This window comes from Oryctolagus cuniculus, chromosome 1 (assembly GCF_051225735.1).
Source record: "Oryctolagus cuniculus isolate XC-2025 breed Fujian yellow rabbit chromosome 1, ASM5122573v1, whole genome shotgun sequence".
NCBI classification, from domain to species: Eukaryota; Metazoa; Chordata; class Mammalia; order Lagomorpha; family Leporidae; genus Oryctolagus; species Oryctolagus cuniculus.
The window spans coordinates 60,885,058-60,908,452 of record NC_142867.1 but is presented as its reverse complement, the minus strand read 5'-3'; the positions used below and the strand labels follow the sequence as shown (position 1 = coordinate 60,908,452).

Genomic DNA, 23,395 nt, shown 5'->3' with positions numbered 1-23,395 from the left:
ACATCAATTCAATTAACATCTCCGCAGGAAAGCATTCCCTATGAACCTCGATCAGGTAAGATAATATCTTAGAGTACAGTAACTCTTCTTTGTAGTTCAGTTGTGACTTCATACTCATTTAAGTGATTTGATTAATGTTGGTCTCCCTTGCTAGACTATATGACCATGAAAGCAGAACTGGCATTTGACTTTCATGGTCATAAAGTCTTAGCTTGTTAAGTAAGATGTATCTTCAAAGGTCACCTTGTAAACACCTGGAGATATGTAGAGTGTTGGGAGAGAGGCCTGATACAAACATTCTCTCAAAAAATCACTAGAAAAAAATTTGTTACTTTTGTTATGGGAAAACAGTGGCAGAGAAATTATTATTACCTCAGTTCTTTGTCTCACATGGAAGAATTTCCAAGTGGACAAGGCAAAGAGAAAAGTGAGATTTAAAGGTTTAAAAGCAAGATTTATTAGAGTCAAAGACCTCCAGCCAGAGTGGCATGGAGGGGGGATGCAAGAGAAGCAAAAGGACCCCGTGGCACTGGGGTTGTTCAGTACAATTCGGGGACAAAACTGTCTATCAGCAAGGTGAGGACAACTTTAACAAAAGACCTGATTTACAATTCTCTATCCTGTCTGGCTTGCTCAAGATAAAACAAAAGAGCCATCACAAGGGTGGGATACCTAACTTGTTTTACAGTAAACAGAGCTCAGAAGGGTGGAATCACCACTCCCTTGCTATTATAAGATCGGAAGCTCCCAAGGAGTGGGCAAGCAGGTGCTTCTGACCTTGCTAAGGATAACTTTTTGGAGGAATATTTTCCACCCTCAATTTCCAGACTGCCTATAACCCGTCTGACTCCTCACACTTTCAGTCAATTAACTGAATGGAATCCTTTCTGAGATGCATACCTGGTGAGTACAGATTACAGACAAGGACCGATTATTACACAAGGGCAAAATGAAGATGGGAGTAAGAAAGTTTCAAGGAAATTTCTCAGGCTTAGAAGTTAAACATAGAAAGACTTTAAAATCCAAAAGAGAAGAGAATTTCATGACGATAAGAATATTAACAAATCATTTCCCAGTTGTACCTGTACCACACTTGAAATCCTAAATTATTTCTAGTCTATAAACAGCAGGAAAGCCAGTGCTATGAGAACTATGTAAAATTTAGTCTCAAGTTCAGAAAAAAAAAATCAGAGTGAGCTGACCTGTGGTATACCAATGTGTGTGTGTGTGTGTGTGCACAATGTGTGTTTGCAGTAGTGCGTATGATGAAGAAAAAAATAATTTTTGTTGAATTATGAATAAATGTGAATTTTATTCCAAGCCACATTTAGTATTAAAGCTTTTCACCTGACACAAGAAATGCAGAGTATTCACCTGTGAAAAAAGAGGACAAAGTGATATGCGGGGTTCTCATACACAAAAACAAATAATGAGGGAATAAGTATCCCAAGACCAAAGAGACGACAAAGCCAAAAGAAGACAAAAGCATAATGCCATTCATGGTAACTACTGTGCAGTGCATCCTTTAAACCTCCTTTGCAGGAGCTGTGCCCTTATGTTCAGCTACAGGAATGCTACGGAGAACTCACATTTTCACACCATCCTGGAGTTGCTCTCACAACTAAGGAACTGACTTACCCAAGATTATGTCCCATTTTACAGTGTGGCCCTTGGCCAATGGCCTGATAACATAGAAACACAATCAACTGGCTCCCTTCCTTCACTGTGAGACCATGTAGATGGATCCTTAAAGCTCCAGTGCTTCCAAGAGTATCATTTGATGAACCACATTGTGAGCCAGCTTCTCCTTCGACTCTAAAGCTAACTTACTGGCTTCTATAGAAGTGTATTTCCCCAGAGCACTCATCAGAAATATTCCTGCCCACCCTATATCTCAGATAGGTTTTTATGCAACACAGCCTAGGACAATCAGACCAACAAGGAGAAAGAATGTAATTTCCATTTAGTTTATAACAGTTGCTGGATATATAAGGGTCAGCCCTGGCATAAAAATAATGATACCATGGAGATAAATATGACAGCATTCTGAGCTCAAGGAAACTATAAACTGGTGGTTGATAGTGACCAGTGGCTCTCAAATTGGAGTGAGCCCCAGAATCACCTGAAGAGCTTATTACAGGTGGCAGGGTCCCACCTCCAGAGTTTCTGATAACTTGGTTTGGAGTAGTGTTCAAGAATTGCATTTATTACAAGTTGCCAAATGATGATGGTGCTGACCCAGGGATCACATTTGGAGGATCACAATAACCAAAGGTATCTAATGTAACTAAGACATCGTAGCAACATTTTGCTTTATTTTAGAAAACAAATAAAAGAATAAATAATCTCAAAGTAAGCAGAGTAATGCAGGTTCTGTGGATTGCATGTCATTGAACCTGGGATAAGAACAATTTTTAAGGATTGGAGCTGGTAGAGAGAGTGTCCTCATGAGAGGAAATAAAAATAAAGTCTCGGAAAAGAAAGAATACAGAAAGTCTGAAGTTCACTTTGACCCCTAGCATGGAAATGGCTATATATAAGGATGGATTGGTATTTAAAAGTCTTCATTTCTGTATTATTAAATATTGACTTCTTTGACAGAACATGAGGTGCTATTAAAAGTTGTAACCTTTTTTAAAAATTATTTATCTATCTGAGAGGTGGAAAGGAAGAGAATGAGAGATGGAAATGGGAAAAGGGGAAAGAGAGAGAGAGAGATCCCACCTACTGCTTCACCCCTCAAATGCCCACAATAGTCATGGGTTCAAAGCTGGGAGTCAAGAACTCAATCTAGGGCTCCCAGATGGATGGTAGTAATGGTAGTAACATAATCAGAAGAGTCAGCACTGCTGCCCCCCAGGACCTGTATTAATAGGAAGTTGGGGTAAGGAGCCAGAGCTTGAGATCAAACTCAGACACTGCAACGTGGGAAACAGCTGTCCTAACTAGAATAGTAACTGCTAGGCTAGATACCCACTCTGCAAGGTATATTCCTAGGGATCAGGGATTGAAAGAGGATAAATATTCTAACTTTACCTGTCATAAGGTCACAATCCCAACTACTCAATTCTGCCATTATAAAGTGAAAGCAGCCATAGTCCACACATAAATGAATTATGGTGTTCCAATAAAACTTTATTTATAAAAACAAACAGTAATAGCCAGATTTGATCCATGAGTTTTTATTATGTATCCTCAGAATATGTGGTTTCCACTTTTTTATAAGAAAGCTGATTTTAACAAACATTTCATACTTCTTGTACATTCAGTAAAGAGGAGAGGCTATATTAGCTTTGAGTCTAAAAATGTTTTTCCTCATGAACAAAAGAATCATTCCACAGTTTTTCAATTATCAACTTTTATGAAAAAAACTACTGAGGTCATTGTGAGTTAATTGGTTAACTGTGAAAATACTAGTGACTAATTCCAAATTCCTACACCAAAATTATTTTAAAACTTTAAGTGAATAATACAATTCTCCAGAGTTATTGTTTTTTAAAAAAGAATGTATGTAACAATTATAGCTTTCATGTTAAATTTGCAAACACTGTGATCTCATGGAAGTTAAAAACATAATGGTGGTTACCAGAGGCTAGGAAGGCATGATGGAAGGGAGGGTTGGAGAACAATTGATTAAAGGGTACAAGGATATAGCTATATAGAATTTAGAAGTTCTAGGTTTCAACTGTAGAGTAAAAGTAACTACAGAAAATGTTCATGTAATACATATTTCTCAGGGAAAAAAATTAGAAGATAAGATTTTGGATGTTTTCACCATAAAGAAATTGTAAGGAAACAGGGAGCAGAACAGATAGGAGACAGGATATGAACCCACAGTCAAAACACATTTATTCAAGGGAAAATAAATTCTCAGAAGTGGCCAATTGCTAGTGTACATACAAACCAAAAACAAGGCAGCAGCACTGTCTTCCTGTGGACTGAGCCCTTTATATCTTAGGGTGGGCTAAGGTGCAGAGGAAAGGTAGGCAGTAGTCAGGGTGAGTTTCTTCCTATAGGTTTTTCAGGTTTTTTGTGGGCTTCTAAGCTTAGAAAAGAATGCAGAAGGTGGGGTAGGGAAGAGTACAGGGTGGGGACTGAACTGGTCTCTTGAAAGAATGCAGGGGTAAAAGAATCCATCTGATTTATTTTCAGGCAAAGAACTAAAATGGCTGGGGCTTATATCCTTGCTCCATCAGAAATGTTAAATGTCTGAAGACATAAAATAATAACTGAAATAAATGAAACAGAACTCTAGCAACAATTGGATTGGGAATTGTATATCACAGAAGAGGATATAGATTTAGAGTTACAGGGAGCATTTAAATATAAAATTAAATTTAAATACAAATTTAGCTTTTTGTGCTGAAATTTTCCATTGCATTCTTAAGTCCACCAAATTTAGGCAGGCCCTTACTCTTCCTTATTTCACAAACAGATTAAACAATTTAGCTCTGTCTTTAACTTTGCTGCCCATAAAGGCCTATCTAAATTCCTTAATAATCAATACACTTTTGATATAGCTTCTTGATTCTTCATTAATCTATAACAATATCCATGCATAAATTAATTTTTAATTAATTTTTTAATCTAATAATAATTGCATTCTACCATTAGTGGGTGATTATCAATGTTGTCATTTATGGTTGACCCTTTTAAAAGCATTAGAAGGGAAGAAACAAAAAACTGAAAAATAAGTAGCATAATTTGTTAATAACAAATTAACACAGTTAGTCAGATGAAGCATATCAGTGAAAATAACAGTGTCTCTTTAACTATGCTTGTATTCCCTTCCTAGGTCTTTTCTGTATTATGAGATTAAGGAATGGATTTTCTGTTCTCCAAGAAATAAGCAACAAACTATGAAGGAAGTTAGAGTCTCTCATTGGAAGCAAGAAAACTCCTGTAAAAAATGTGTCTATAACCAATTCCACCCAATATGACCCATTGGAACAATACACAATTTCACCCGTCCTTCTTCTTTCTCATGGGGATCCAAGGACTGGAAGATAAGCACATCTGGATTGGCTTCCCCTTCTTTGCAGCATATCTAATAGCTCTTCTGGGGAACATCACTGTCTTGTTTGTGATCCAGACTGAATGCAGCCTCCACCAACCCATGTTTTACTTTTTGGCCATGTTGGCCTGTACTGATCTGGTTCTGTCCACAGCCACCATCCCCAAGATGCTGGGAATTTTCTGGTTCAATCTCAGGGAGATTGTGTTTGGCGCCTGCATCACACAGATGTACATCATCCATATATGCACTGGCCTGGAGTCTGTGGTGCTGACAGTCATGGCCATAGATCGCTATGTTGCCATCTGCAACCCCCTGAAGTATAGCATAATCCTCACCAACAAGGTGATAACCATCCTGGGCATAGTCATCATTGTGAGGACGCTGGTGTTTGTGACTCCATTCATATTTCTCATCCTGAGACTGCCTTTCTGTGGTGTCCAAATTATTCCCCATACCTATTGTGAACACATGGGCTTGGCAAAGTTAGCTTGTGCCAGTATTAAAGTCAATGTTATCTATGGCTTAGTTGCATTCTCAGTGGGATACATTGACCTTTCTGTGATTGGATTTTCCTATGTTCAAATCCTCCGAGCAGTGTTCCATCTCCCATCCTGGGATGCCCGATTCAAGGCACTCAGCACATGTAGCTCTCATGTGTGTGTGATGCTGGCCTTCTACCTCCCAGCCCTCTTTTCCTTCATGACACACCGTTTTGGTCACAACATCCCTCATTACATTCACATACTTTTGGCTAACCTGTATGTGATTGTCCCCCCTGCACTTAATCCTATTATCTATGGGGTCAGGACAAAACAGATAAGACAGAGGGTACAAAGGATGCTTAACCCTAAAAGCTATTAGCATTCAGCCTTAAGAGTATCTTCCATAATAGTTAAGGAAGACAATCACAAGATCAGAAGAAAACATAGAAATATTTTTGTTAAACCCCTCTACCCTTCCCACACAGGCTAATCACATTACATTTCCTTCCATTGCTCATAATTTCAGTATACCCCACTAGAAGAAGCAGCTCAAAGATTCCAAAGCAGTCTGCCCCATGAAGCCTGCCCCATGAAAAGGACAACAATATGCTTATTAAAACTCCTGAGCTATAATAAAATCCCTTAAGGGAGAAGAAGTGTTTGAAAAAAGTTGCCGCACAAACTTCTTTGAAAAGCTTTCTTACCCGTTGAGATTGTCTTCATTCTCATATCAGAAGCTAAAGTTCATGATTCTAAAATGTCATGGTATTTCTTCAAAATGAAGCAGGATACAATGGCAAAAGAAATAAACTGTGAATCATAAGATATATGTTTAAATTCAGGCTTTAGCATTAGCAGGAAGTTTAATCTGAGAATTACAGTTCATGCTTGGTATTTCTGACCATAAAAGCTATAAAGCCATATTAATTGGTACTTCAAACTCAAATACATTGTTGTGAAAATTGCTGAAGCTTATAGAATCTTAAGAGATTTGGAAATAAATAGACTGCTTACTGAATGTACTTCTGGTATGGTTGTTGTGTCTAATGTATGCATATTTAGCTTACTATACTCACTTCTAGTGTATAGTCCTGGATTGGAACTGAGGTCTCCAGCTCTATATTACCCGCTCCTTATGCACAGAGCTCTTTATAGGCCTCTCAGTCCCTACCTTGTTCAGAGAGATCATCGCTGAGGAAACTATAAAACCCGAAGCCTTAAGAGTGTTCTATCTGGGATGGAGAATTGAGGGAAACCCCACTTGCTTGAGTGAGTTTTAGAGCAGGCTATAATAGTGCAGCTGCTGAAACAGTAAAAAGTCATTCTCGTTAGGGTATGGAAACTAAATGAGTCATCCTGAAAACATTTCACTCAAGTGGAACTATTTGTCATAGATACTGAAAAGTCATGGAGCCTTTCTGAATGTGTTGTAATTACTACATATATCAGTGCAGGTGTATGTACATGATCGGTTTTATATGCATTATGCATTCTTATGTCAATACATTTATGGAAAATCAGAAATTGACAACTTGCATTTTTTTCCTTGAATGTTCTTGCCCTAAGGTTTTGCTTTAGTATAATTAACCATTCTTTTGTTTCGTAAGTATCGCATTCCACCATTCAACTGGTGCAGGGTCTTCACTCTGAGACTTTCCCTACGTATTCATGGGTAATGGTGACTCTACTTATGGAATCATGGGACATGAAGTACTGAGAGGAAAGCATTCTCCATCAAGAATACAAAACTGCCTGACTCCTGATTCTCCAGCCACTTCAGGGTCACTGGGGCTGTCTTTCCTTGGGGAAGAAGGGGAAGCTGAATTCAAACATAAACTCTCGTTTCTGGGAACAAAGATTTAGAAAGTTCAGACAGACAGAGCCAGGATCTCCCTGGCAGAGATCACTATCTTCATCCAGTAACTTTGGCTCCATACAAAAATGAAGGCACTGAGTTATTCATATGGTATTAGATACCTGGTTAAAATAGAGATCATGGTTGGACTGAAGCTGGGCTTGCAACTGAAAAAAAAAATAGGTGTAGGGTTGAAACATGGGAGAGAGTTGAGGCTTGTTGGGAAGTTGGGGAAAGCACTTAGGCAGAGAAATGGCATAAGCCTAAAGGTGGAGACAATTGTGCCAAGCCTGAACTGAGACTCTTGTGTTCTCTATTCAGGGGTTTGGATCAGATGGGAGGCTCAAGAATCTGAATGAGAGTAGCAGATGGTGAAACTGCTCCCATGGATACTCCCTTAGCATCTATACTTGAAGATTGGGAGGCCCTTAAGCTAGATGGCAATACTAAGGAAAGGATGATTACTCTTTGTAATACTGTATGGCCCACCTATCAGTTGGGAGGTGGTACAACATGGCCAGTAAATGGGACTCTTAGTTTTGATGACATTTCAGAACTCGACTTGTATTGCAGAAGACAGCAAAAATAGTCAGAGGTTCCTTATGTACAGGCATTTATGGCATTATATCACCAATATCATCCTAAAAGAGGCTGATCTAGACCCTGCCTCTGCTACCAAAAGGGAGGATAAGCAACCAGTAGATATAATTGATGATCCATTACTGGTGAGCCCACAGCTCCCACAGTCTCAACCTGTGATAGTACCAGAGTCACCCCAGAAGGATGCTGGGTCCCCTTCTATTCCATCCAAGTCTAACCTGATGCCTACTGCCCCAAGACCCCCTCCCTTTAACCCTTTCTACTCTGCCAAACCAGGGAGTAGCCCAGCTGGGATTACCAGGAATGGAGCCCCCTTCCAACTGACAGGAGAAACACTCTATCTACTGAGAGAGGTTGTCAGTGGAATGGGAACAATTAGAATTCATGTTCCCTTTACCCTATATGATTTAACCCTTTGTAAGGAGAAAATGGGGAAGTTTTCAGAAGACCCCTCTAGTTTCGCTGATGAATTCCAGGCCCTAACCTTAGCTTATGATCTTAACTGGAATGACATTCATCTAATCTTGTATACCTGTTGCATGGCTGAAGAGAAACTGTGTATTTGGATAGAAGCTCAAAGACATGCTGATAAGATGTCAGTCCAGTATCCAGACAACTTTGTCATGGGGGCCTTAGCAGTCCCACGTAATGCACCAGAGTGGAATCATCAAAAAGGGGAATCAGGCTCACAGCTACGAGACCACATGGTCTCATCCTTGCTGGCAGGGATGAGGAAATGCGGTGTGAAATCAGTAGATTATGAAAAGATCAAAGAGGTGGTGTAAGGTCCAAAAGAGAATCCAGCTATGTTCCAGGGAAGACTGGTAGAAGCAGTGAGGAAATATACCAATGTAGACCCTGAGTCTCCGTAGGGACGGGTTTACCTCAGTACCTATTTTGTTTCACAATCAACATCAGATATCAGAAAAAGGCTTCAGGAATTGGCCATGGGACTCCAAACCCCTATAAGCCAGTTGTTAGAGTACCATTTCAAGTGTTTAACAACAGGGTTAAGGTGGAGGAGAGAGTGCCCCAGCATGGGGAGAGGCCAGACCACAGGCTCATCAGATAGCAATGGCTGAACCTTGCTCACCACAACCCCATAGTTGGCCCAGGGGAAGTCCTGCAATGTCAGGAAGGTGCTATAGATGTGACCAGCTAGAACACTTGAAGGACTGTCCGTTTTCCAGGTCCCCTCCCAGGGCATGCCCCCAGTGCAAAAGGACTGGCCATTGGAGAAGGGACTGTCCTCTTCTCCAAAGGGAGAGGGTGTCTCCCGCTCCACTTATGGCTTCCTCTGAACAGTGACAGGGCCTGGGGACCTTGATGGCTCCTGAGGAGATTAACATGTCACACCAAGAGCCCCGGGTGACAATTGAGGTTGCAGGTAACCGTGTTAATTTTAATTGACACAGGAGCCACTTCCTCTGTGCTCACTTCCCATGCTGGACCACTTTTCCTTAAGAGTTGTACTGTTGTGGGGGTCAATGGGAAGCCTCGATCCCAGAGATTTACCTTACCCTTAGTATGTCAGATAGAAGATGTACTGGTTTTACACCAGTTCTTAGTTATGCCAGAGTGCCCAACTCCCTTACTTAGAAAGGACTTTTTGTCGTCCTTTGGAACCTCTTTAAGGTTAACTTCTCTGACACCTAAGGCATTCATTATGATGCTGGCAACTACTGAAACAAGTCCTAGTCTAGATAATATCCCTGCTGAAAGAAAGGAAGAATAGATCCCCAAGTTTGGGATCAAGGAATTCCTGGGTAGGCCATAAAGGCCACACCTGTCAAGGTTCTCTTAAAGGATAAGAATGCATTTCCTCATCAACGCCAGTACCCAATGAAACCAGAAGCTAGAAAGGGACTCCAGCCCCTAATTAAAAAATTTCTCAAACATGGACTTTTGGTACCTTGACAATTCCCCTGTAACACTCCCATCCTGCCAGTCTTAAAGCCCAAAGGAGAATATAGGATGGTTCAAGACCTCAGAGCAGTTAATGAGGCAGTTGTTCCAATCCATCCCATTGTGCCAAATCCTTATATGATATTGACACAAATACCTGAGGGGACCTCTTGGTATACAGTGTTGGACCTAAAGGATGCTTTATTTTGCATTCCCTTAAGCTCAGAATCCCAGTTTTTATTCACCTTTGAATGGACTGACCCAGCCTCCGTGATAACTCAGCAGTATACATGGACTGTCCTCCCCCAGGGGTACCGGGACAGCCCTCATCTCTTTGGTAATGCACTAGCAAAAGAACTCAGGGAAATGCACTAAAGAATGGGGCAATCTTACTGCATGTGGATGATATTCTCATCGGTAACCCCTCTAAAGAGGACTCAGATGAAAACACCATCCAGGTTTTAAACTTCCTAGCTAAACAGGGTACATAGATTACCTGGGGTACATCCTAGCTCCAGGGAAATGGACCCTCTCAGTCAAAAGAAAGGAAGCTACTTTATGTATAGAGCCACCATGACAAAGAAGCAACTCAGGGCATTTTTGGGAATGGCAGGATTCTGTAGAATATGGATCCCAGGATTTGGGTTGATAGCCAAACCATTGTATGAGGCCTTAAAGGGCCCTGATGCAGACCCACTTTACTGGAAAGAAGAGCTACAGAAGTCATTCCAAAGAATTAAAGAGCTTTTAACAGAAGCCTCAGCACTAGGGATTCCTAATCTAAGCAAGCCGTTTACCCTGTTCATAGCAGAAAAACAAGAAGTGGCTTTGGGAGTACTAACCCAAAAATTGGGTTCAATCCACAACCAGTGGCCTACTTTTCAAAACAGTTAGATTCGATAGCAACTGGATGGCCTGCATGTTTAAGGGCAGTTGCTGCTACTGCACTATTGGTGGAGGAAGCCACCAAACTGATCTTAGGTCAGCCTCTCAAAGTTCAAACTCCACACCAAGTGCAAGAAGTATTAAAATTAAAGGACAAGATTGAGAGAAATGGCAAGATGGCAGAATAGGAAGGGAGCACAGTTTAATAAAAGTGGAGATACTGCAGGTTCAAGGAAGAGTTGGGGAAGAAATAGCAGAGGAAACTCTTCTGGAACTAGTGATTCATGGTGGACCTGCATGGAGGGCATGGGAGCCCACGGCTCAGGACACCAGCGGTGGAATCTACGCACCAGCACTGGAACGTGAGGTGAGCCGAACCTCAGTAGCCGGAGACACTGGCGGGAAAGTGGAAGGAGGAGCCTAGAGGAAACGTGGCTTGAAGCCTTGTGGGGGAAAGTTCACCAGGCTAACTAGAAGAGAGAGAAAAAAAATGACCAATACAGACACGAGTTTCTCTCTCTCTGCTCACCTCTCAAAGGCGAGCAAGACAAAGAGCAGGCGCCATTTTGAACATATGTAAAAACTTGGTGACCTCAGGGCTGTGCCTGCCCTCAGGCAAGCAGAAAAACCTGACTCTGGGGGCGTGAAATAACAGGAGATTAGAACCTAGTGAATGTGTGGAGCTAATAAACTGAGCCTGTGAAAAAAAAGACGGTGGGTGAGAGAACTCACAAAGTTCACCTGAGTACTCTCCAGAGACTGCAATTTGGTAACTTTGGCAACCCAGTGGGAGACTGCAGGAGATTTGAGCCCACACTGAGGGCAGAACAGATTCCCTGAGTGGTCCGTGGGAAAGAGCAGGTGAATGTTATCCCACAGGAGCCAGAGATAGGAAGCTGACTACCTTCAGTTCCACTCAGCTGTGTGGAATTACCTCTCTTCTGAATCAAAAGAGAGAGAGAGAGTGAGAGAGAGATTTACCATGCCTAACCTGAGTGTGTCACCTTTGGCACACCCTTATCCCTGAAGAACCAAACAGAGCTCTCTGGCCACACCCACCTCAAGCCTCTAAGTTCCTTCAAAAGCAGACAGTCCACTTAATACAGTCAAGTATAACAAGAAAAAAACACCACAGTGAGGGAAGAAGAATCCAAATAATATCGCCACAATGCCAAGCAACAAACACAGAAACCAAGGAAACAAGAACAAGGAAGACATTATGACGCCCCCAAATGAACAAGACACCCCAACCAAAATTATGAAGATGATGAGATGGAAGAAGTGCAAGATACAGATTTCAAAAAATTTATGATAAGAACATTTAGAAGTTTTCAAAAACAAATGCTTGAGCTACAGAAATCCTTATTGGACAGGATAGAAAATCTCTCTTGTGAAAATGAATCTTAAGGAAAAATCAAAATGAAACGCAGAAACTAGTAGAACAGGAAAGTGTGATAGTAAATATAAATAAAAATAAAAAGAAGAACTCAGTAGATCAAATGACAAACACATTAGAGAGCCTTAAAAACAGAGTCAGTGAAGCAGAAGAGAGAATATTGGACTTAGAAGACAGAGAACAGGAAAATATACAGTCAAACCAAAGAAAAGAAGAGGAAATTAGAAATATAAAAAACATTCTCGGGAATATACAGGATACTATTAAAAAAACCAACATTCGGGTTCTAGGAGTTCCTGAAGGCATGGAGAGGGAGAAAGGATTAGAAGGCCTTTTTAGTGAGATACTAGCAGAGAACATCCTGGATTTGGAGAAGGACAGACATCCTAGTACAGGAAGCTCATAAAACCCCTAGTAAACATTACCAAAAGAGATCCTCACCACGACACGTTGTAATCAAACTCACCACAGTGAAACATAAAGAAAAGATTCTAAAATGTGCAAGAGAGAAACGTCAGATTACTCTCAGAGGATCTCCAATTAGACTCACAGCTGACTTCTCATCAGAAACCCTACAGGCTAGGAGGGCATGGTGAGACATAGCCCAGGTACTAAGAGAGAAAAACTGCCAGCCCAGAATATTATATCCTGCCAAGCTCTCATTTGTAAATGAAGGTGAAATAAAGACCTTTCATAGCAAACAGAAATTGAAAGAATTTGTCACCACTCATCCAACCCTGCAAAAAATGCTTAAAGATGTGTTACATAGACAAACACAGAAACAGGGTCATAAATAAGAAAGAAGGTAAAGGAAGGAAACCTCACAGCAAAAGATCACAGGAAGTTCAAAGCATATATTAGAAAATATCTTTGGGATGGCAGGGCAAAGTTACTACTTATCAATAGTCACATTGAACATTAATGGCCTGAACTGTCCAGTTAAAAGACACAGATTGGCTGAATGGGTTAAGGAACAAAACCCAACTATTTGCTGCTTACAAGAAACACATCTTTCCAACTGTGGGGAGCAACTGGGAGCAACTCGGACTAGACTAAGTTACTGGAATTAAGACTTATTCTATGCATCTGCTCTCCCACAATATGGCGCTGGGAGAGGAGGAAACAGCTACACAGCTGCCTCCACTTCAACCAATAAACTGTAGGACCTGCTCCTGATTGGAGGAGAGCAGCGTACTCGGCGTGTGGGTAGCAGAGTTGGGATTGGTGGAAGAGGACTATAAAGGAGGAGAGAGACAACATGCACCGGGAACATCTGAAGGAACACCTGTGCAGCCCCCGAGAGAGCCGGCCGGCGGTGTGCCGCTCCCCCGCGGAAGTGGGGAAAGAGGCAGGGGGAACCGCCCTTCCACGGAGGTGGAAGGGATGGTAGCCAACCCGGGAAGAACCAGCAGCAAACCCGGGAAGGGCCAAGTAGACAGAAGAACAGCGCAGGGTCCTGTGTCGTTCCTCCACGAAGAGGGGGAGCGACACCAACAAAGATTCATGCAGACTGAAAGTGAAAGTCTGGAAAAATGTATACCATGCCAACAGAAATGAAAAAGAGCGGGCATAGCCATCTTAATATTGGACAACATAAACTTTAACACAAAAACTGTTAAGAGAGACAAAGAGGGGCACTTATATAATGATTAAGGGCTCAATTCAACAGGAAGATATAATGATTATCAATGTATATGCACCTAATTACACCAGTTTAATTAAAAGATTTGTTAAGAGACTTAAAGGGAGACTTAGACTCCAACACAATAGTACTGGGGACTTCAATAATCCACTCTCAGAAATAGACAGAGAAACTGGACAAAAGATCAACAAGGATACAGTAGATTTAAACGACACTATAGCCCAATTGAATCTAACAGATATCTACGGAACTTTTCATCCTACACTTAAAGAATTTACATTCTTCTCAGCAGTACATGGAACCTTCTCTAGGATTGACCACACACTAGGCCGTAAAGCAAATCTCAGAAAATTCAAAAGAATTAGAATCATACCATGCAGCTTCTCAGACCATAGGGAAATGAGGTTGGAAATTAGCAACTCAGGAATCTCTAGAGCATATGCAAAACACATGGAGATTGAACAACATGCTCCTGAATGAACAATGGGTCATAGAAGAAATCAAAAACTTTCTGGAAGTAAATGAGGACAACAGCACAACATACCAAAACTTACGGGATACAGCAAAAGCAGTATTAAGAGGAAAGTTTATAGCAATAGGTGCCTACATCAAGAAATAGGAAAGGCACCAAATAAATGAGCTATCAATGCATCTCAAGGATCTAGAAAAACTGCAACAAACCAGACCCAAATCTAGTATGAGAAGAGAAATAATTAAAATCAGAGAAAAAATCAACAGGATTGAATCCAAAAAAAACATTACCAAAAAATCAGCCAAACGAGGAGCTGGTTTTTTGAAAAAATAAACAAAATTGACACCCCATTGGCCCAACTAACTAAAAAAGAAGAGAATAGACCCAAAATAATAAAATCAGAGATGAAAAAGCAAATGTAACAACGGACACCACAGAAATAAAAAGAATCATCAGAAATTACTACAAGGACTTGTATGCCAGCAAACAGGGAAACCTATCAGAAATGGATAGATTCATGGACACATGCAACCTACCTAAATTGAACCAGGAAGACATCGAAAACCTAAACAGACCCATAACTGAGACAGAAATTGAAACAGTAACAAAGGCCCTCCCAACAAAGAAAAGCCCAGGACCAGATGGATTCACTGCTGAATTCTACCAGACATTTAAAGAAGAACTAACTCCAATTCTCCTCAAACTATTCAGAACAATCGAAGAAGAGGGAATCCTCCCAAATTCTTTCTATGAAGCCAGCATCACCTTAATCCCTAAGCCGGAAAAAGATGCAGCATTGAAAGAAAATTACAGACCAATATCCCTGATGAACATAGATGCAAAAATCCTCAATAAAATTCTGGCCAATAGAATGCAACAACACATCAGAAAGATCATCCACCCAGACCAAGTGGGATTTATCCCTGGTATGCAGGGATGGTTTAATGTGCACAAGACAATCAATGTGATACACCACATTAACAGACTGCAGAAGAAAAACCATTTGATTATCTCAATAGATGCCGAGAAAGCATTTGATAAAATACAACACCCTTTCATGATGAAAACTCTAAGCAAACTGGGTTTGGAAGGAACATTCCTCAAAACAATCAAAGCAATCTATGAAAAACCCACAGCCAACATCCTATTGAATGGGGAAAAGTTGGAAGCATTTCCACTGAGATCTGGTACCAGACAGGGATGTCCACTGTCACCACTGCTATTCAATATAGTTCTGGAGGTTCTAGCCAGAGCTGTTAAGCAAGAAAAAGAAATTAAAGGGGTACAAATTGGGAAGGAAGAACTCAAACTATCCCTCTTTGAAGATGACATGATTCTTTATTTAGGGGAGCCAAAGAACTCTACTAAGAGACTATTGGAACTCATAGAAGAGTTTGGCAAAGTAGCAGGGTATAAAATCAATGCACAAAAATCAACAGCCTTTGTATACACAGACAATGCCATGGCTGAGGAAGAACTTCTAAGATCAATCCCATTCACAATAGCTACAAAAACAATCAAATACCTTGGAATAAACTTAACCAAGGACGTTAAAGATCTCTACGATGAAAATTACAAAACCATAAAGAAAGAAATAGAAGAGGATATCAAGAAATGGAAAAATCTTCCATGCTCATGGATTGGAAGAATCAATATCATCAAAATGTCCATTCTCCCAAAAGCAATTTATAGATTCAATGCAATACCAATCAAGATACCGAAGACCTTCTTCTCAGATCTGGAAAAATTGGTGCTGAAATTTATATGGAGGCACAAGAGACCTCGAATAGCTAAAGCAATCTTGTACAACAAAAACAAAGCCAGAGGCATCACAATACCAGATTTCAGGACATACTACAGGGCAGTTGTAATCAAAACAGCATGGTACTGGTACAGAAACAGATGGATAGACCAATGGAACAGAATTGAAACACCAGAAATCAACCCAAACATCTACAGCCAACTTATATTTGATCAAGGATCTAAAACTAATTCCTGGAGCAAGGACAGTCTATTCAATAAATGGTGTTGGGAAAACTGGATTTCCACGTGCACAAGCATGAAGCAAGACCCCTACCTTACACCTTACACAAAAATCCACTCAACATGGATTAAAGACCTAAATCTACGACCTGACACCATCAAGTTACTAGAGAACATTGGAGAAACCCTTCAAGATATTGGCACAGGCAAAGAGTTTCTGGAAAAGACCTGGGAGGCACAGGCAGCCAAAGCCAAAATCAACTATTGGGATTGCATCAAATTGAGAAGTTTCTGTACTGCAAAAGAAACAGTCAGGAGAGTGAAGAGACAACTGACAGAATGGGAAAAAATATTTGCAAACTATGCAACAGATAAAGGGTTGATAACCAGAATCTACAAAGAGATCAAGAAACTCCACAAAAACAAAACCAACAACCCACTTAAGAGATGGGCCAAGGACCTCAATAGACATTTTTCAAAAGAGAAATCCAAATGGCCAACAGGCACATGAAAAAATGTTCAAGGTCATTAGCAATCAGGGAAATGCAAATCAAAACCACAATGAGGTTTCACCTCACCCTGGTTAGAATGGCTCACATTCAGAAATCTACCAACAACAGATGCTGGCGAGGAAGTGGGGAAAAAGGGACACTAACCCACTGTTGGTGGGAATGCAAACTGGTCAAGCCACTATGGAAGTCAGTCTGGAGATTCCTCAGAAACCTGAAGATAACCCTACCGTTCGACCCAGCCATCCCACTCCTTGGAATTTACCCAAAGGAATTTAAATTGGCAAACAAAAAAGCGGTCTTCACCGTAATGTTTATTGCAGCTCAGTTCACAATAGCTAAGACCTGGAACCAACCGAAATGCCCATCAACGGTAGACTGGATAAAGAAATTATGGGATATGTATTCTTTTTTTTTTTTTTTTTTTTTTTTTTTTTTTTTTTTTTGACAGGCAGAGTGGACAGTGAGAGAGAGAGACAGAGAGAGAAAGGTCTTCCTTTGCCGCTGGTTCACCCTCCAATGGCCGCCGCTGCAGCCGGCGCACCGCGCTGATCCTGGCAGGAGCCAGGAGCCAGGTGCTTTTCCTGGTCTCCCATGGGGTGCAGGGCCCAAGCACCTGGGCCATCCTCCACTGCACTCCCTGGCCATAGCAGAGAGCTGGCCTGGAAGAGGGGCAACCGGGACAGAATCCGGCGCCCCAACCGGGACTAGAACCCGGTGTGCCGGCGCCGCAAGGTGGAGGATTAGCCTATTGAGCCACGGCGCCGGCTCGGGATATGTATTCTTTAGAATACTATACTGCAGTAAGAAACAACGAAATCCAGTCATTTGCAACAAAATGGAGGAATCTGGAACACATCATGCTGAGTGAAATAAGCCAGTCCCAAAGGGACAAATACCATATGTTCTCCCTGATCGGTGACAACTGACTGAACACCAAAAAGCAAACCTGTTGAAGTGAAATGGACACTATGGGAAACGGTGACTTGATCAGCATAGCCCTGACTGTTAATGAACAACTTAATACATTATCCCTCTTAGTAGTTTTTTTGTCTGCCTACTTAATATGACTGGTTTAATTCTGTAATTAATACACAGTTATTCTTAAGTGTTGAAAATTAACTGAAATGTGATCCCTGTTAAACATAAGAGTGGGAATAAGAGAGGGAAGAGATGTACAATTTGGGACATGCTCAAGCTGACTTGCCCCAAATGGTAGAGTTAGAAACATACCAGGGGATTCCAATTTAATCCCATCAAGGTGGCATGTACCAATGCCATCTCACTAGTCCAAGTGATCAATTTCAGTTCACAATTGATCATAATGAAAGGACTAAGAGTCAAAGGGAGCACATAAACAAGTCTAGTACCTGCTAACACTAACCAATAGAATAAATAAAGGGGAGAGTGATCCAACATGGGAAGTGAGATACTCAGCAGACTCATAGAATGGCAGATGTCCTAAATAGCACTCTGGCCTCAGAATCAGCACTAAAGGCATTCCAATCTGGCTGAAAAGCCCATGAGAGTATTTCAGGCATGGAAAGCCAAGACACTCTGGCAAAAGATCTCTGCGAGTGAGATCCCAGTGGAAAGAACAGGTCTTCAAAGAAGGAGGTACCTTTCTCTGAAGGAAGGAGAGAACCTCCACTTTGACTATGACCTTGTCTAAACAAGATAAGAATCGGAGAACTCAGAGGGCTTCCATAGCCTTGGAAACTCATGACTGGAGCATAGGGAGATTACTGATGCCATAGACAGGAGTGTCAATTGGTAAAGTCAACAACAGGAGTCACTGTGCACTTACTCCTCATGTAGGATCTCTGTCCTTAATGTGCTGTGCATTGAGATTTAATGCTATAACGAGTACTCAAACAATATATTTCACTTTGTGTTTCTATGGGGGTGCAAACTGTTGAAATCTTTACTTAATGCAAACTAAACTGATCTTCTGTAAAAAAAAAAAAAAAAAAGAAATTATCAACTCCCAACTTGACTCTCACTGGGATTAAACATGACAATAGGTCTGATCTGATTTCATCATCATTTAAAAAAAATCATCTATTATTTTTCACTTTATGTTTCTGTGTGGGAGCAAACTGTTGAAATCCTTACTTAATGTATACTAAGCTGATCTTCTGTATATTAAGATAATCAAAAATGAATCTTGATGTGAATGGAAGGGGAGAGGGAGTGGGAAAGGTGATGGTTGTGGGTGGGAGGGACGGTATGTGGGGGAAGCCATTGTAATCCATAAATCGTACTTTGGAAATTTATATTCATTAAATAAAAGTTAAAAAAAATGTTACAGGGGTGGGGGAGAGAGAAAGAGAGAAGGAGAGAAAGAGAGAGAGAGAGATAGATATCTTTTATCCACTGGTTCATTCTCCGATAGCTTGTTCTGGGCCAGACTGAAGACAGGAGCTAGGAGCCTCTCTTCCAGGTCTCCTACATGGGTGCAGGGGCCAAAGCACTTAGATCATCCTTTGCTGCTTCCTCAGGCATATTAGCAGGGAGCTGGTTTGGAAGTGGAGCAGCCAGGACTGGAACTGGCACCCATATAGGATGCTGGCATTGCAGGTGGCGACTTTACCCACTACACCACAATGCCAGGCTCTGCTTTCATATTTTTTTAAAGCCTTCTATAGCAGTAACTTAAATTTTGCTTAACAAAAGCTTTGTGACTTAGTGACTATTTAGACATATGCTTGGGACTGACCTCAGGAAAGTTGTCTGAAATTGTGGGACCTCAGTAAGCAAGGAATTTAGGACTACTGGTTGTAAATAGCCAAGCCTCAGGCCAATCAGACACTAGCTGACCAGTTTCAGCATAGTTATCAGAACTGACATTGGGAGTCTGACCACCTTTTGACTCCCTGTTTTCCTTAAAATCCCCTGCCAACCTTTACAACTTGGCAAATGATCCTTGTGATGAACTCTTCCATCCCGTCTTGAATAAACCTCATTTCCTTGCATTGAAAAAAAAAAAAAAAAAAGAAATGGATAGATTCCTGGACACATGCAACCTACCTAAATTGAACCAGGAAGACATCGAAAACCTAAACAGACCCATAACTGAGAAAGAAATTGAAACAGTAACAAAGGCCCCCCCAACAAAGAAAAGCCCAGGACCAGATGGATTCACTGCTGAATTCTACCAGACATTTAAAGAAGAACTAACTCCAATTCTTCTCAAACTATTCAGAACAATTGAAGAAGAGGGAATCCTCCCAAATTCTTTCTATGAAGCCAGCATCACCTTAATTCCTAAGCCGGAAAAGGATGCAGCATTGAAAGAAAATTACAGACCAATATCCCTGATGAACATAGATGCAAAAATCCTCAATAAAATTCTGGCCAATAGAATGCAACAACACATCAGAAAGATCATCCACCCAGACCACGTTGGATTTATCCCTGGTATGCAGGGATGGTTCAATGTTCGCAAATCAATCAATGTGGTACACCACATTAATAGACTGCAGAAGAAAAACCATATGAGTATCTCAATAGACGCCGAGAAAGCATTTGATAAAATACAAAACCCTTTCATGATGAAAACTCTAAGCAAACTGGGTTTGGAAGGAACATTCCTCAATATAATCAAAGCAAACTATGAAAAACCCACAGCCAACATCCTATTGAATGGGGAAAAGTTGGAAGCATTCCCACTGAGATCTGGCACCAGACAGGGATGCCCACTCTCACCACTGCTAAACTTCGCATTTTCTACATAGCATTCAAACTTCATTCTAAGATTTCTACACCATCATATGAAAGCGTTATCTGTAACCTCATGTTTACTGCAGCTCAATTCACAACAGCTAAAATATGTTTTCAACCAAATATCCATCAGCTGAAGACTGGATAAAGAAATTATGGGATATATACAGCATGGAATTAAATCCTGTTTTTTGCAACAAAATGGATGCAACTGGAAAACAGCATACTTAGTGAAATAAGCCAGTCCCAAAAGGACAAATATAATATGTTCCCCCGATCTGTGATAACTAATAGAGCACCTAAAAGCTAATCTATCAAAGTGAAATTGACACTTTGAGAAGCAATGAATTTGAAGAGCCTTTGTCTTGACTGTTGACGAACAGGTTATATATATATATATATATATATATATATATATATAATTTGTTGAACTCTTTACTTAGTATAATCTTATTTGTATAAAGTTAATTGAAAATAGATGCTAGTAAAAATAAGAATGAGAATAGGAGAAGGAAGAGGAAAAAAGTGGGAGTATGGGTAGAAAGATACGGTGGGAAAAATCACTATGTTCCTAAAGTTTTATTTATAAAATGCATGAAGTTTGTATTCCTAAAATAAAATGTTTCTGAGGATAAAAAGAACTTCTACAGTTTTATATTCTAGCTCACTAATTATCTTTTTAATTGTTGCTAATCTATTATTAAGCCTATCTTTTAATTTATAATTTTAATTTTTGTATTTTTCATCTTGAGGATATATGAGCTTTTTTTGAATTTGCTTATACCTTTCTCTTTTTTTTATCCATGCAAGGGCTCAATGGCTGTATATATTAATGAATAGAAAATCTTATAGTTTGAGCAAGGAAATAATAAACAAGCATATTTGTTAATGTGCTATAGGTGTATGCTTCTGGGTGTTTTATTTTTTTTACTTACATCTGACCAAGATATATTCTTATTATCTATTTTTTTTACTTAGAAACCTTTTATTTAAGGTATGAAAACTTCATGCATTTCATATGTACAAATGTAGGGACATAGTGATTCATCCCACTCCACCTTCTGTCCCTCCCACATTCCAAACATTCTTCTTCCTCCTTCTCCTATTCACATTCTTATGTTTTACAAAAACCTATTTTAATTAACTTTACAAACATAAGATTAACCCTATATTAAGTAAGGAGTTCAAAAAATAGTATGAAAACAAAAATGCCCATCAACAGTCAAGACCAAGGCTTTTCAAAATCATCACATCTCAAAGTATTGTTTTCACTTCTACAGATTACCTTTTTAGACACTCTATTAGTTACTGCATATCGGAGAGAAAATATTAGCAAACTACACGACTTATAAAGGATTAATATCAGAATCTATAAAGAGCTAAAGAAACCCAACAACTACAAAACAAACAACATTGTTAAGAAATGGGCAAAGGACCTGGACAGACATTTTACAAGAGAGGAAATTCAAACAGCCAGCAGACACAAAATAATGCTCAGGATCACTAACTATCAAGGAAATACAAATCAAACCCACAATGATGTTTCACCTCACTCCTGTTATAATGGTTCTCATACATAAATTTTTGGGAAAAAAAAAAGAGAGGCCTGCACTGTGGCATAGTGTGTAAGGCTACCACCTGCTGTGCAGGCATCCCATATGGGTGCCAGTTCAAGAACCAGTTGCTTCTTCTGATCCAGCTCCCTGCTATGGCCTGGGAAAGCAGATGACACAAGTCCTTGGGCCCCTGCACTTGTGTAGGAGACCTGGAAGAAGCTCCTGGCTCCTGGCTTCAGATTGGCACAGCTCCAGCCATTGCAGCTAGTTGGGGAGTGAACCAGCAGATGAAAGATCTCTCTTTCTCTCTCTCTGCCTCTCCTCTCTCTGTGTAACTCTGACTTTCAAATACATAAATACATCTTAAAAAAAAAAAAAGAGTGGCTCTCATACAGAAATCAACAAGCAACAAATGCAAATAAGGATGTGAGAAGGGTACCTTAATCCACTGTTGGTAGAAATGTAAACTGGTATAGCCAATGTGAAGGACAGCATGGAGATATCTCAGAAACCTGAATATAGTTTTACCATATGATTCAGCCATCCCACTCCTGGGAATTATCCAAAGAAAATGAAATCAGCATATGAAAGAGTGATCTGTATCCCCATGTTTAGTTCAGCTGAATTTACAATTGCTAAGTTATGGAATCAATGCAGATGTCCATCAACTGAAGACTGGATAAAGAAATTATGGTATATAAACACTATGAAATAGTATACAGCAATAAATAAAAATGAAGTCTTGGTATTTGCAACAAAATGGATGCAACTTGAAACCATTATATGTAGTGAAATAGGCCAGTCCCAAAATGACAAATATTGCATTTTCTCCCTGATCTGTAATTAATAGCATACCTAAAAGATAATCTATAGAATCAAAACTGACACCTTGAGATGTGATAATTTTGAACAGCTCTTGACTTAATAATCAAGGAACAATGTATTTCTTATTTGTTTGTTTCTATTCTATTTTTCTTTTTTTTTCAACTATGCAGTGAACTCTCTACTTAGTGTAGGGTTAATCATATGAGCATAAAATTAACTGAAAACTGACCTTTGTAAAAAATAAAAATTGGAAAGGGAGAAAGAGGAGGAAGAGGGTAGGAGGGAGGTGGGGGGAATAACCACATTTTCCCAAATTTGTATATATTAAATGCATGAAGTTTGTATTAAATAAAATTTTAAAAAGTTTTTTTAAGAAATAAAATGTGGTATATGTACATAATGGAATATTATTCAGCTATCCAAAGAATGAAATCCTACAATTTGTAGCAAAATGGACATAACTGGAGGGCATCATGTTGAGTGAAATAACTCAGACCCAGAAAGACAAATACTGCATGTATTCCCTTATATGTGGAATCTAAAAT

General features: G+C 40.0%; 2 protein-coding genes across 2 annotated transcripts in view; one reads left to right on the top strand and one right to left on the bottom strand.

Annotated features, from left to right (window-relative positions):
* Positions 1–23,395, bottom strand: part of LOC103350505 (olfactory receptor 52N1) — a 189,437-nt gene that overhangs the window by 110,574 nt on the left and 55,468 nt on the right. The gene's annotated exons all lie outside the window — the stretch shown is intronic.
* On the top strand, positions 4,937–5,878 carry LOC100356167 (olfactory receptor 52E5). The gene has a single exon (XM_002708571.3). The coding sequence runs from the start codon at positions 4,937–4,939 to the stop codon at positions 5,876–5,878; it is 942 nt and encodes a 313-aa protein (XP_002708617.3).

Coding starts and splice junctions, on each gene's coding strand:
- LOC100356167 (XM_002708571.3), top strand. CDS start 4,937: ATGACCCATTGGAACAATACACAATTTCACCCGTCCTTCTTCTTTCTC.